Genomic DNA, 13,302 nt, shown 5'->3' on the forward strand with positions numbered 1-13,302 from the left:
AGAAATAACCACACTTTTTTGAATAATAGTCATGTATCGTTGAGTAATAATGAAGGCAATTCCATTTTTAGCACTTGCTGTATATCAGACAGTTTTCTAAGTGCTTTACATATATTAATTAATTTAATATGTGCAACACGGGTCCTCCTTGCCAGCCTTCCTTCTAGGATGACAGACTGACCAGGAACGAACGTCCAGGAGCAAAAGCCTCACTATCCACGGATAGCCACCTTGAAACTAAGGGAATGTGTCCCTTAGCTTGTACCTTTATCAAAGCACTGTCTTCATCAATTTTCTGCCTGATTTCAGGAACCGTAATACTTAATTTTCTACCCTCCTACTCTACCTTGCTGTAGTTTGCCCTGACTACAACTTCAAGAGAGACACGACCTCTGCAACCAGAACCTGCAGCTGGTCAGGCTCCCAGAAGTCCCTGCCCCCATGGGGCAAGTGAGAGGCAAGGAGGAAGTTATGATGCCACATCATTCTATCCTCACATGCCCTGTTCTGCTGTTAAGTTACTGGCCGTGCCCTGGTATCCTGAAATGTGTCTCTTCACAGCATTAATGTTGGGGTCAAGCATAATATCTGGGCCAAACGTCACCATGTCCACAGGGAACAGGACCAAACTAACTGGATTCCTAGTAATTCTACATAGCAAGAAGCCATAAAACAGGAACTTGTATTTATTTGCAAAATGTTTTAAAATTATCTTTAAAGGGTAGGTCATAAATCGTGCTCAGAACCCAGAAGTGTAGTGATCAGCACATGTGAAGTAGTCAAAGGAATATAAAACAAAGATATGTTTCATCAAGAATTCAGTCCTTTCCAGGTCATGCTAAAGAGATGAGGTAGGGTAGGGGCGCCTGGGTGGCTCAGTCGGTTAAGCGTCTGACTTCAGCTCAGGTCATGATCTCCCGGTTCATGAGTTTGAGCTCTGCACCTAGCTCTGTGCTGGGAGTGCAGAGCCTGCTTGGGATTCTCTCTCCCTTTCCCTCTGCTCCTCCTCTGCTCATGCTCGCACACTCTCTCTCTCTCAAAATAAATAAATAAGCATTAAAAAAAATTTTTTTTAAGGAAACAAAGTAGGGTAAAAACACACTTGGAATCAGACAGACATGAGTTTTAACCTTGGTCTGACCACTTACCAGTTCTGTGAGGTAAAAAAATTTAGCTTAAATACTGAGCCTATTTCTTCATCTGTTCAACAGCAATGTTGCAATAGTTCCTAGCTTACAGCTTGGTGGTGGGGTTTCAAAATCCTATATTTCAAATGCCCAACACAAAGCGTGGACAGCTCCCAGCTGACACCGTGGAGCCTGCTTAGGATTCTATCTCCCTCTCTCTCTGCCCTCCCCTGCTTTCTTTCTAGCTTCCTCTCAAAATAAATAAAAATAAACTTTAAAAAAAAAGTTACAAAAAAACCACTGATCCTCAGGAAATGTTTCAATGATTTAAGTTAATCCCACGAAACTAAAGTTATACACTACCCTGGAAACCCCTGTTATAATTGAATTGATTCACTGGCTGTCTAGTAAAAAGAAGCAAAGGGTAGAGAATCAGAACATTTGTAAGCATCAGAAATGATATTTACCTAAGAACAGCAAGACCAGGATGTAGTGTATTTATTTTCGAACCAAAGGTCCAAGTACATTCTATCTTGACATTTCTGAGGCAGAAACTCCAAAGGCTGTCCAGTTCTATCCACAGAAGAAATCCTCATGAGGATTTAGAAAAGAGAAGTTGAGTCATATGTTGGAACAAGTGATGATTTTTTAGCCTCCCGCAATACCAAATCATGGAAAGATTTCAGAGGTTGTATAAATAAAATATGAATATCAAAGTTCATGGTTCCTTTCTGCAAGTAATGTTTATCTTTGTTTATGCAAAGAATTGAAAATCAAAATGTGAGTGGAGATTAGCTATTTCTTCCATAACATGTCTGATTTTCTCTGTCTATGAAGGGGAAAAAAGCAGTTTAAAATGTGTTCATTGTTTCATGAAAATCAATTCCCCAGCCCCCTCCCTTTCTGATTTTTGTTACCTACAACAATTTAGCTCTGTTGTTCATAATCCAGATCTGGTTATTCCTCAGCCCTCATAGCCTCCAGATTCTTACCTGCTCTAACAGTTACTTTCAAACTAAATCAAAGCTTTAACGCAGAGTTTTCATTTATGCTAAATTTATATGAGGCAGCAATGTGACATAAAACCTCCAAAAAATGTCTGTCCATCTTAGAGTGTATTAAGAGAAGTATGGTAACCAAAATGATATAGCAGCTGGTCCCTCTTGACTTTTGGAAAGAAACAGAAACACTTCATGTATTAAAGTATTATACCTCTTGAAAATTTTAGGGATCCAACATATAGTACCCATTTCTTCCATTCCTGAGTTCAGAACCAGTTGAAAAGTAAGACACAGGAAACCAACAGACAGGTTAAACAGCTTTGTTATTGATAAACTAATTGGAAAAAGTGACATTAGATCTGTGGTACAAAGAGCCTATTAATTTTCTATGCCCACAAGCCCTTCCTGTCCCTGTGCACACACCCAAAGCCTACCGCACCACCTAAGGGAGAGTCTGGAACTGCCTCTGTCCAGGTCAGAGAAGAAAGGGAAAGAGGAAGCTTACAGTCTTTTGATAGATTTGTTCACCCGATTAGGTTAGCTTACCTGCCATCACCTAACAATTAAGTGATTGACTTCACTGTAGGAAGAGTGAGTGAGACATGGGAACAGAGGCCAGTTTTATCTCAGTGGAGGTCCTTCAACAGAGAAACACTGACCAAGAGGAATTTCCCTCCCAACAGCACCCGATTCTAAACCCTTCATTTGATAAATCAGAGCATGTCGAGGGCATGGCCAGGAAAGTGGAGACCTTTGAAACACTGTTTCATAACAAATAGATTCAAGGGCAAGACTACATGGACTGAACACCTTCCTTCCAATAGCTGAATGCATAGCTGGCTTGGTCTGGTGGCAGAGACAGATATTCTATTTGTTCCTCCATATTTCCCTCATCCTGCTCAGTTAGGCAAACGCATATGACTAGCCCTGGCCAACAGATTGCGAGAAGAGCTGACATGTGTCTTCCCCACGCTAAGTCAATAAAAGGTCCATTCTTGATTCTTCAGTCTCTCTTTCCATCTGCTTCAGTGACTTGGGGAGGTCCCACATACCAGGTGGTGCACCTCCATTAACCTAGGTCTTAAATGAAAGACAGAGAAGGAGTTCAAGAGTGCCACATCACGGTCTTGCAGAATAAAAGCAGAAAAGCACCTTCCAGAGTCCAGAATCAATTCTGAAACCAGGACCATTCTCCATCCCCAGAAGAGGCCTAGAATACCCACTTGGCAAGATTTCAGAATTGCTGTAGACCAGTGGATACTATGCACCTCTCATTCCTCACCATTTCAAGTTGGAGGGTTTATGACATTATCTTGACCGTATTCTGTTGTATGCTGGGAGTGAAGGATGCAATAACCTGTCTTTTTTGTTTGTAGATTTGTGGAGCAAGAGGGGCCACATGCTGATCTGATATAGAGGTTATTGTGGGATCACTCAGAAATCCCAAACTTGAAGCTCAAAGCCTTGATTTAAGTTGCCTCACTTGTTACGGGGTTAAGTGACTTCTATATTTGGAAGAAAGGAGAGCAGACCTATGTTGGCAACCAGAAGGCAGAACTACACTAGTGACAGTGTTGCTCACTAAAGATTGTCATCCAACGGAGCTGTGTGACTAGCTCTGGGCAATAAGCCATGGGTGGAAGTGACTTCAGGTATCTCTTACATGTGTCTGAGTCAAAACTACGCTTTTATCGTGCTTAAGCCATTATATATTTGGGGGTCTAGTATTACAACAGTTAACACTACTTTAACAAACACCCATACCTGGATGTTGATCAACCATACCACCACCACTACCACATACACACACACACACACACACACACACACACACACACACCCATACACTCAGTCACTGCATTGCTCACACCTGCTCATATTTTGAACCCGGGCTTACATACATCAAGAGGTTATTTCTGAGCCCCTCAGCTGGTCTCATTTAAGTTTCTCTATCATGCTCTCTTCCTGCGCATCCTGTTCTTCCTGCCATTTTACTTATCACAATGGATAATTACATACTCATTTCTGTGTACATATATTTAAAGCCTATGTCCAAAACTGATCCATAAGATCCTTGTATTCAAAACCTTTTGTCCACCCCAATAATATACACGGAGTTTGCACTGTGCTTGGCAAACAGCCATCACAGCCAAATTTTAAAACGGCGAGGATTAACAAGTGAGAGCCCATTATCAAGGAAATACACTTTTTAATGACAAGACTACCGCTCTAGACCAAAAATCACAGAGAATTAAAATAAAGACCATGGGGATATCTTTTTTTACCTTTATTCATTCAGAATACAATTCTAGACCAATCTACAACCAAGAGAAAACCCTAAGCTTTTAAGTAGTGTTAGCAGGCTGAATAATATAACAGTATCGCCCCCATATGTGCAAGCAGGAAGTCAATTCTCATCATAAAATCCCTTTCTAAACATTTATTTTTCCTTCCCATCCAAAAAATGCATTAACAAGATCATGCTTATATAGCTAGTCAGCACAAGACAAATGACAATTTATACTGAACTATGTAAGTCTTGCGGTATAATGCTCACAACACCAAAATGTAGCTGTTGACCTTTTCAGTGGCATTCACTATGTGGCACTGTTACCATTACACTAAAAGGACTTCATTAGTTTTTAAAAGCCAGAATTACTCAAAAACTTCTGGATCGTAAATAACACGTGGAATATTTCCTTTAAGTCTAAAATGGCAGATTACTCAAACCTTTCCTATAGTTCTCCATGTAATATATGTAGGAAAATGAATGTTATATGAGAAGAAACAGACCAAGTTCTTATACTTTTACCTAAAAGTCTAATTGTTTATTTTAAGTGATATCTATTAATATTTAAATGATTAAAAATAAATCAATGTTAAATATTGCACAAGATCTAAAAGAAAATGGCCACATTACATCATACTACATTGTATAGATAGATTGATTAAAAGCAGCTAATCAGAAGCTTTTTTAAAAATTTAAAGTTTCTGACATCATTTTCCACCATTCCATCAATTCTTCCTTTTCCACTTCTTTCCTTTCAGAAAATGACTCCAGTTCAAAATCAACCTAAAGGAGAAAAACAAGAATATTTTGTTACCAACTGCATGTGTACTTTTAAAAGCTGAAGTTAAGTAAAAAAAAAAAAATTAGTGCAGTTTTAGATCTTATAGGATAAGCTCAGTATAGCCACCTGAGCTATATACAGCACATCCTAAAAATCTCTTGTGATAAACAAAAGATACTTTCAGAGGAAAAAAAAAAAATCAAAAGCCATTATGTTTGAAATGTGCTTTAATGCGATCTAATAGCCTTGTAGGATTATTTAAAAGCAGATTTTTTTAAGTCAATTTTCCCTCCAATAAGAAGATGTAATTTAGGATGAATTTTCTAACTTTGACTCTTCACTGAGCTTCTCCTATAAACCTTGAGTTTTCTCCTAATAGCTGGGAAAATATGGAAGAATGTAGTTCAGTGTCCTGGTGTCCCAAACCATAAGTTCTGCTTTCTAGAATCTTGAATCTGTTAAAGAAACTGATGGAGGCACATACATCTCCAAACAACCACAGAGGCCAGGGGCCCAGGAACTCAACTCTCAGAGTGAACTGGGAGTTTTCATCAGGTCTGTGGGCAATCCCTACATCTACACAAAAGGCTATTCAAAATCTGTACTCCCCAACCCCAACCCTTCTCAGGGCCTCTAGATACTTCTGTCCCCATTGCAAATAGAACTAAGAGTTCCTTGGGGCACCTGGGTGACTCAGTTGGTTAAGCTTCTGACTTCAGATTTCAGCTCCGATCGGGATCTCATGGTCATGAGATCAAGCCCTGCCTGTGGGGCTCCTTGCTGGGCGTGGAGCCCGCTTAAGATTCTCTCTCCCTCTCCCTCGGCACCTCCCCTGCTCACATGCATGAGCGTGCTTCCTCTCTCTGTCACTCTACCTCTGTCTCAAAAAACTAAGCAAATAAATAAACAGAAAAATGAATCAGAAATAAAAATGATATTTTAAAAAAAAGGAACCAAGAGTTCCTTCATCTGGCCACTTAAGCCCCTAGATATTTAGGAATATGACTATACTCACTACCTCCTTGAAGTAACACAGGCCAGAAAGGCTAAGATCCAAATAATTAACTTTTACAACCTATTTCTGGGGCTACTTTTTTCCAGGTTTCATTTGCCCAAATTTATCTCCTGATTTTGATACATATACAGCCTAATGTACACATACACACAATGAAAACCAAAGCATCAGTTAAAAAACTCAAGGTATTCTGTTTGCAAAACCAAGCCCTTATACTCCAACTCAGGGGCATGAACAAAAATGCAATAAATTCTTTACAAGTAAGTGTTTCGACTGGAAAGTCTGCAGGCCATTTCCTGGTTCCAATAATGTAATGCAAAGATAGCAGTAGAATCCTCACCTTCCTAGCAAAATAGGTGGCACCTCCTTAAATGAGATGCACTTTTTGATACCGCTTAGCAGAGGGTCTTTCTCATAATACGTGCTTAATAAAAGTTTGGTTAATGCCTAAAATCACCTTGCAGGCATGATCAATTTTTCCAACTACTCACTCAGTAAAGTATTATATTGGATGCTGGAAATAAAAAGATAAATGGAACAGAAATCTCATTTAAACTGAAATCACTGTGGCAAATAAAAGTTTAATTTTTTTAAGTTGTCTTTGATGTTCTTGGGTAGGTCTTCAAAAAACTGAGAAGCAATAAGGGAGCTTCACATTGAATGGTATAAAATCGACCAAGGAGCCCTTGGCCAAGTCACTTAACTTTGCCAGCTTCAGTTTTCTCATCTGTTAAATGGGGGTATTAGTGGTACCTACCTCATAGGGTTATTATGAAGACTAAATATAAATCACTTAAATATGCCTGACACATATTAATTGCTTAATAAATCTTAGCAATTATGATTTCTTACCCCAACAGCAGGGCTATAAGGGACTGCTACTTTCTTTGTTATCGCCAGATACCCTGGAGCTGAAGCTGTGAGTTTATAGTTTCCAGGTACAAGCAATCTCCAGTAATCGCCATCCTTTGCTGTAAGGAAACAAAATATCAAATCACATAATTATGCCATTTTAGGAATACCCAGTATACCTCCGCTTAATTTCTTTGATTCCCTATTTTGAAAGTAAATGTTTATGGAATTTGATAACATTCCATTGAAATCAGTGTTACATTCTCTTAGAGGAAGTAATTTTTAATAGCAATTTTACAAATACTAATGTCAAATTGTCAATAAATCTTATAAGATAATGGATCTTCATAATCATGTCAGGTGTGGCACAGGTAAAAAGATATAGAAAGCCCCCAAACATGGAGTCAGGCCATCTGATGCTGTTTTGATTCTGGCCAAGTATCTTGACATGAAGACCCAATGGTGTAAGTCTAGATCAGTGCTTCACAAAGTGTGGTCCAAGAAAGCCTCATCAAAAACCTGAGGTACTTGTTCTTGTTTTTTGTTTTGTTTTTTAGATTTTATTTATTTATTTTATAATTTTTAAATTTTATTTAAATCCAAGTTAGTTAATATATAGTGTAATAATGATTTCAGGAGTAGAATTTAGTGATTCATCACCCAGCGCTCAGCCCAACATTGCCCTCCTTAATACCCATCATCCATTTAGCCCATCCCCTACCAACACCCCTCCAACAGCCCTCAGTTTGTTCTCTGTATTTGAGTTTCTTATGGTTTGTCTCCCTCTCTCTTTTTATCTTATTTTCCTTCCTTTCCCCATCTGTTTTGTTTCTTAAATTCCACATATGAGTGAAATCATATGATATTGATCTTTCTTTGACTTATTTCACTTAGCATAATACCCTCTAGTTCTATCCACGTTGTTGCAAATGGCAAGATTTCATTCTTTTTGATCACCGAGTAACATTCCATTGTATGTACATACCACATCTTCTTTATCCATCAGGGATAAAGAACCCTGAGAAACTTGTGAGAAATCTCTATTTCTGAAGATTCAGAATACGTTGTTCTGGAGTGCTGGTCTTGGAGGGACTGCATTTTCAGTAAGTTCTCCAGAGAATTCTTAAGCAGAAGTAAGGTTCACACTCTTTCTCACCCCACATGTCCACAGCTCCCTCCTAACCTAGGTTAGGTTCCCTGGCCACCCTATAATCACTGAAAGCACATGCCTTCAACTCATTTGCTTTTCCCTCTTGGTTATACATGCCTGGCAAGCCACCAATCCTGGATAATTTTCGGCCTTCCGCCTGTCACCAGCTTCATGGAGCCAGAGGAAACACACCATCACGCTCATCAGTCTCCGACACATACACACCAACCTAACCGAGGGCATGGAACTGCCCTGCTTTCCTTCTGGTCCCTTCCTCCCTGGTCCTTTCACACTCCCATCTTCCTAGACCAGTGCACATCAATCACCTGGGAAACTAGGTACTGTGCGAATTCTAATTCACTAGCCCTGGGGTGAGGCCTGAAATTCTGCATTCCTAACCAGCTCCAGGGCAGTGCTGAATTCACCTGCTGGTGGGGGCTGAGCTTTGAGTAGCAAGGTCCTAGTGGACATTTCACACTTTTTCCTTTTTCCTAACACTGCCGACACATCCTCTTCATCCTCACTCCCAGTAGATGCTTTACATCTTATTTCACTATGAAAATGAAATCAGAATAAAGAAAACCCTCATGGCCACCTCTTCCGGTCTTCCTCTGACCCCCACATCTCCTTTCAACAGGCGCCATCATTATCTCTTTCGCTTTACAGCAAAATGTCTGAAGAGATTTGTCAATACTCTCTTTTTTCTAATGTCTCTCCTAGTCTCTCTTAGACCCTCCGATCAGGCTCCCACTGGTCCGTGGAAACAGATTCTGTCGGGATTCTCCACACTGGTTCATGCGAAAGGTTTAGCTTACCTGGCACTCCGGATCAGTCCCTCCATCTTGAAATACTTCCAGGCTCCCAGGAAAATGCACTTGGTTCTCTCTCTACCTCAGACTCCATTCCTCCTTACTACTTTGCCCTCAAAGGGGTGGAGTGTTCCACAGTTTCACTCTTACCTATGTTTCACTCTTACTCCTCAGATTTCACTCTTACCTATGTTTTTTTTTCCCCTTGTTACATTCTCCTAAAATTCTCATACCATGGAATGCAGAGGAAATCATATCTCTATGGCACCAGGGTTCACAGACAGAAGAGACTTCATGTGGCAGAGGGGATCAAGGTCTGGGCTTCCCAAGGGCTAAAGGAGCAATGTCTTGGCACAGATTCTGGTATATTGGTTGGCAAGATGTGCTGGCCACATCTTCTGGGGTTTTCATAAATATTTGTTAAATAGATAAATAAATGGAGCTTTAAAGGGGAAACGTTAAGGATTTTTAAAATATACAAGTTATAAATGAGGAGGTTAAGAAAGAAGTAATGGTATAGAGTGGTTTGGAAAATAAGGTAAAGGTTCATTAATTACAAGGTCTAGAAATAAATGAGTAGATTATACATAAAAACATATTGTTGCTGGATAAATGGAACGGGACTACGTAGGTTTTCCAGGAAAATACATCCTTGTCTCCAAATAGGGAAAATGGAACCGGCATTTGGAACTCAGAAATAGCTAACATCCACCTCAATTCTGTTAACATCCTGTTTAACCCTGAATGAGTCTGGATTTTTCACACAGATGAAATAAAGAAATGTGTGAGGAATCCTAGACACTGGCATTTTTCTTTCCCCCTCTTTTCACTCCCTCCTGAGGTCGTCCCATTAACAGCTTATTAGCACTTAAGACAGAAGGGAAAGACACTGATAATTCAACTCCAGCTAGTTCATCTGCCTTTGCCTCAGGAATTCCACAGAATCTCCAGTGGGTGGCACCACCCGGCAGCTCCAGGCTGAGACAGCTGAGGAAAGGGCGCCACCTGCTGCACCCCAATTTCTAAGCCAGCAGCCATCCAGAGTGCCTGACTCGCTCCCACAAAGGAAATTTAACTAGGTCAAAGATGGGGGAGAGGGAGGTAAAGAGACAGGAGGCATTCAATTGTTTTGCTTAGAATAGCATAAAAATTGTTAACTATAATAACAAGTAATCGTGCTCTGCATATAACACTAGAGCCTCCAGATCACGGCAGAGAACACCCACCAGATGTAACGTCATGGTCTATTCCTTCCACGGAGATGGTTGCATTGGCAATTGGGTTACCTTGAAGGTCCCGGACGAAGCCTTTAACTCCTCGGTGTATCTGTAAAGGTCAAGAACAACCACAAAAATCATACTAGAAATGATCTGACGACACATCTCTGTCAAGAATCTCCTTATTTGCTAGCAAAATACTGTAGATCCTCATTGTTTAAGGATCAAAATATGCTCATGAGGCTACTGAATTTTGTTGAACACTCTTTACACGGCTTTTCCTCAAGTGGACAAATGAGAAAAAAAAAAAAAAAAAAAAAACCCTGAAAACTGAAATCTCGTTCTGAGTGAAAGAAAGGCATTAAAGTACCTTCCGAACCACCAGAATGAAAAACAAAAACAAAAACAAAATTGTCTATCACATCTGTAAAGTAGTTCTGGTCTTAGCATATTTCATGACTTTGTCCCTCTTATATTGGGTCACCTATATATAGGTTGTATGGCCACTGCCAGTTAAGAATAATATTACATTACAGCCCTTTAATATTTGTTCATGTTGAATGAAAACACATACTGTGATTGCTCTTGCAATGGAACAATATTATTTGCTTGAAAATAAGTGACATGAAGGATCTGTGAACTTCAAAACTGAAGATTCGATTCAGAAAGAAAATGAAGGAGATGCTGTCGAGAGTAATGGCCCCCAGATTAAGTTGCAGTCAACAACTAAAGCACTACAAACTATAAAAGCAGATTTCTTTTCCCTCATTTTGAAACAATGGTTCAGCTAAATCAATATGTGTTTGAAGTGACAGAGAGTCACTTCAGGTCTCTTGGAAAGTGCTTCTGGAAAACCAAATGGTAATTCATTAAGCTTAATTACTTAACAGAAGATTCCCGAACTCTCAAAGGCTCAGGTTGGCTCAGGTTCCTCCTCACTCAATTTAACCCTAGAAAGTGAATATTCTTTTGCTACCGATGATACTGGAATCTTTCCTACAGAAGGCACAATAAGTGTCAAGTACGCTTTTGTCATCAGAGAATAAATCTGACAGTGGTACAATGTTTTAGCAAGGGGATGCCCCTGATTATCAGCAAATCCTTTTGCATTTGCTATTTTTTTTTAAAGCAAAACCTCTGAAACTCTACGAAAATCACATGTACTTCTTTCCTCTAAAGGCAATTTGGGGATCTGAAATTTTTTACAGAAAAGGAAGAGAGATATACATAGAGAAGAAAATCAGGGAAGAAAATACAATCTTTAAATTTCTTAAGATGAGGGCTCATCAAAGAAATTTAGAAAGCTTGCAAACAAGCAATTATTTACCTACATGTACTTTATTCATCTTGAGGCACCAAAATCCCGGTATTATCAATATTATAAACCTTAGAGAAATAAATTTTTAAATTTCCTTATCATTGGAAAATAAGTCAAACAATCACTCTAAAAACATATAGTTCACCTGCATTAGGCAAAAATACACCAAGTTAATATTCATTACTTTTTTCAGCCTCTGCAACCCAAGACTTACGGTCTGTAGCTTAACAAATAGTGAAATAAGTATCTGTCTCTGATAAGCCAGTTTTTGGAGCAAACTTCTCTGTTGGAAAACTTCCACTGTAGTAATAAATCTCAATGGAAATGTTATGGGCTCTCACAAGTCTACATGAATGCAGCTGTCACTTTATGGCTTTTGCAAAGGAAATCACAGAGAAATTCAAATTTCACTCATGCCTGAAGAAACTATTTGCTACACTTGTCCCTCCTGTAATGTTCTCTCCTCAGATTCCAGGACATCAATCAACCAAAGCTGGAAAAACAAAGAACATCCAGAAGATTCTCCACGGTTACTAAAACTGTGCATAGCAGTAACCCTTAAGCCCTCCTATACTTAAGTGTTACCCAGAGAGCTTGCTGAAATGGAGACTTGGGGGTCCTACCATGCAGGGAGTGGGATTCAGTGATGGAACAGGAAACTCATTTTTAACAAGAATCTAGGTGATTCTGGTGCAGGCACCCATGAACCATTCTTTGTGAATTTTGTGAGGAATTTTGAGAATTAGACTGTTCCAAAGCTATTGAGAGAGAGGCATTCCACCACAGCAAACTGTACTAATTAACTTTACAATTCCAATTCCTACAAACATCCCTTTAAAACTCTGCAAGAGATTTCCTCTCAACCAATTATAGAATTAGACCTCCTAATCACCTATTTTCCATGAGTCGTAAACTAATCCATGGTTAGACTATAGGTCCAGGTGTTCAATTACTAATTCCCACCATACTGTGTCTCATTGTCAATGAAATAATTTCAACACAGAACTTCTGGCAGTCTTCACTCATATGTCATCAGCTTTTGAGTCCCTAAATTAGAGTGTTCTATGAAGGAAGTTGGATGAGCTCATTGTAAATATCACTCTTCTTGCTTCTACACAACTTGCACCGTAATACTGATGTCCTGTAGTGTGGACCACTTGATCTGTGGACAGATCACATTCTTATTCCAAGTGGCATAAAACAGGTATGTACAACCCTCTTCTTTTCAGTTTATTTCTATATAAATTGATATAGCTCTTAGATGAATTAATACATGCCTACCTGCCACCATAAATATAACAAATATTCTCCTCTTTCCTGATGGTATACCTTTGTGGGTTTTGTTTTATATTGAGTTTTTTCTTAAGAACCAAGACTTAAGCAGCAGCTGAATCTGTTTTTTTAATTGATGATCAGAGTAATCATCTTATTGGTGTTTCAACTATAGTAAATCTTACAGTAGTCCCAAGAAGCCTTTGCTGAACTGCCAGGACTGGATTAGGGACCCAGTGTACCGCCACCGATTTTGTAATGGACTTTTATTTTAGCATTTATCATCCTCTCTTGTGATTAGGTATTGATGTTTCTGAACTCCACTAATATGAAGTCAGTCACTATCCCCAGTGCCTCACAGTGTGCCTAGGACACTAGAGTAGCTGAATAAATTTTTGTTGAAAAAATATGTAAATAAAATGAAAAGCACTGTATTAAAGAAACATTATTTGATATCTAAATGGAGAACA

General features: G+C 39.2%; 1 protein-coding gene across 1 annotated transcript in view; it reads right to left on the reverse strand.

Annotated features, from left to right (window-relative positions):
- Positions 1 to 4,400: 4,400 nt before the first annotated feature.
- Positions 4,401 to 13,302, reverse strand: part of CPE (carboxypeptidase E) — a 121,199-nt gene continuing 112,297 nt past the window's right edge. The window contains exons 7-9 of the mRNA XM_025921683.2: positions 10,252 to 10,351; positions 7,067 to 7,185; positions 4,401 to 5,201 (exon numbers count right to left, since the gene is read on the reverse strand). Coding sequence (XP_025777468.2) covers positions 5,103 to 5,201; positions 7,067 to 7,185; positions 10,252 to 10,351 — 318 coding nt within the window. The 3' untranslated portion in view covers positions 4,401 to 5,102. The remainder of the gene's footprint in view (positions 5,202 to 7,066; positions 7,186 to 10,251; positions 10,352 to 13,302) is intronic.

Source organism: Puma concolor, chromosome B1, assembly GCF_028749965.1.
Source record: "Puma concolor isolate L17-30 chromosome B1, mPumCon1.1.hap2, whole genome shotgun sequence".
Classification (NCBI taxonomy): domain Eukaryota; kingdom Metazoa; phylum Chordata; class Mammalia; order Carnivora; family Felidae; genus Puma; species Puma concolor.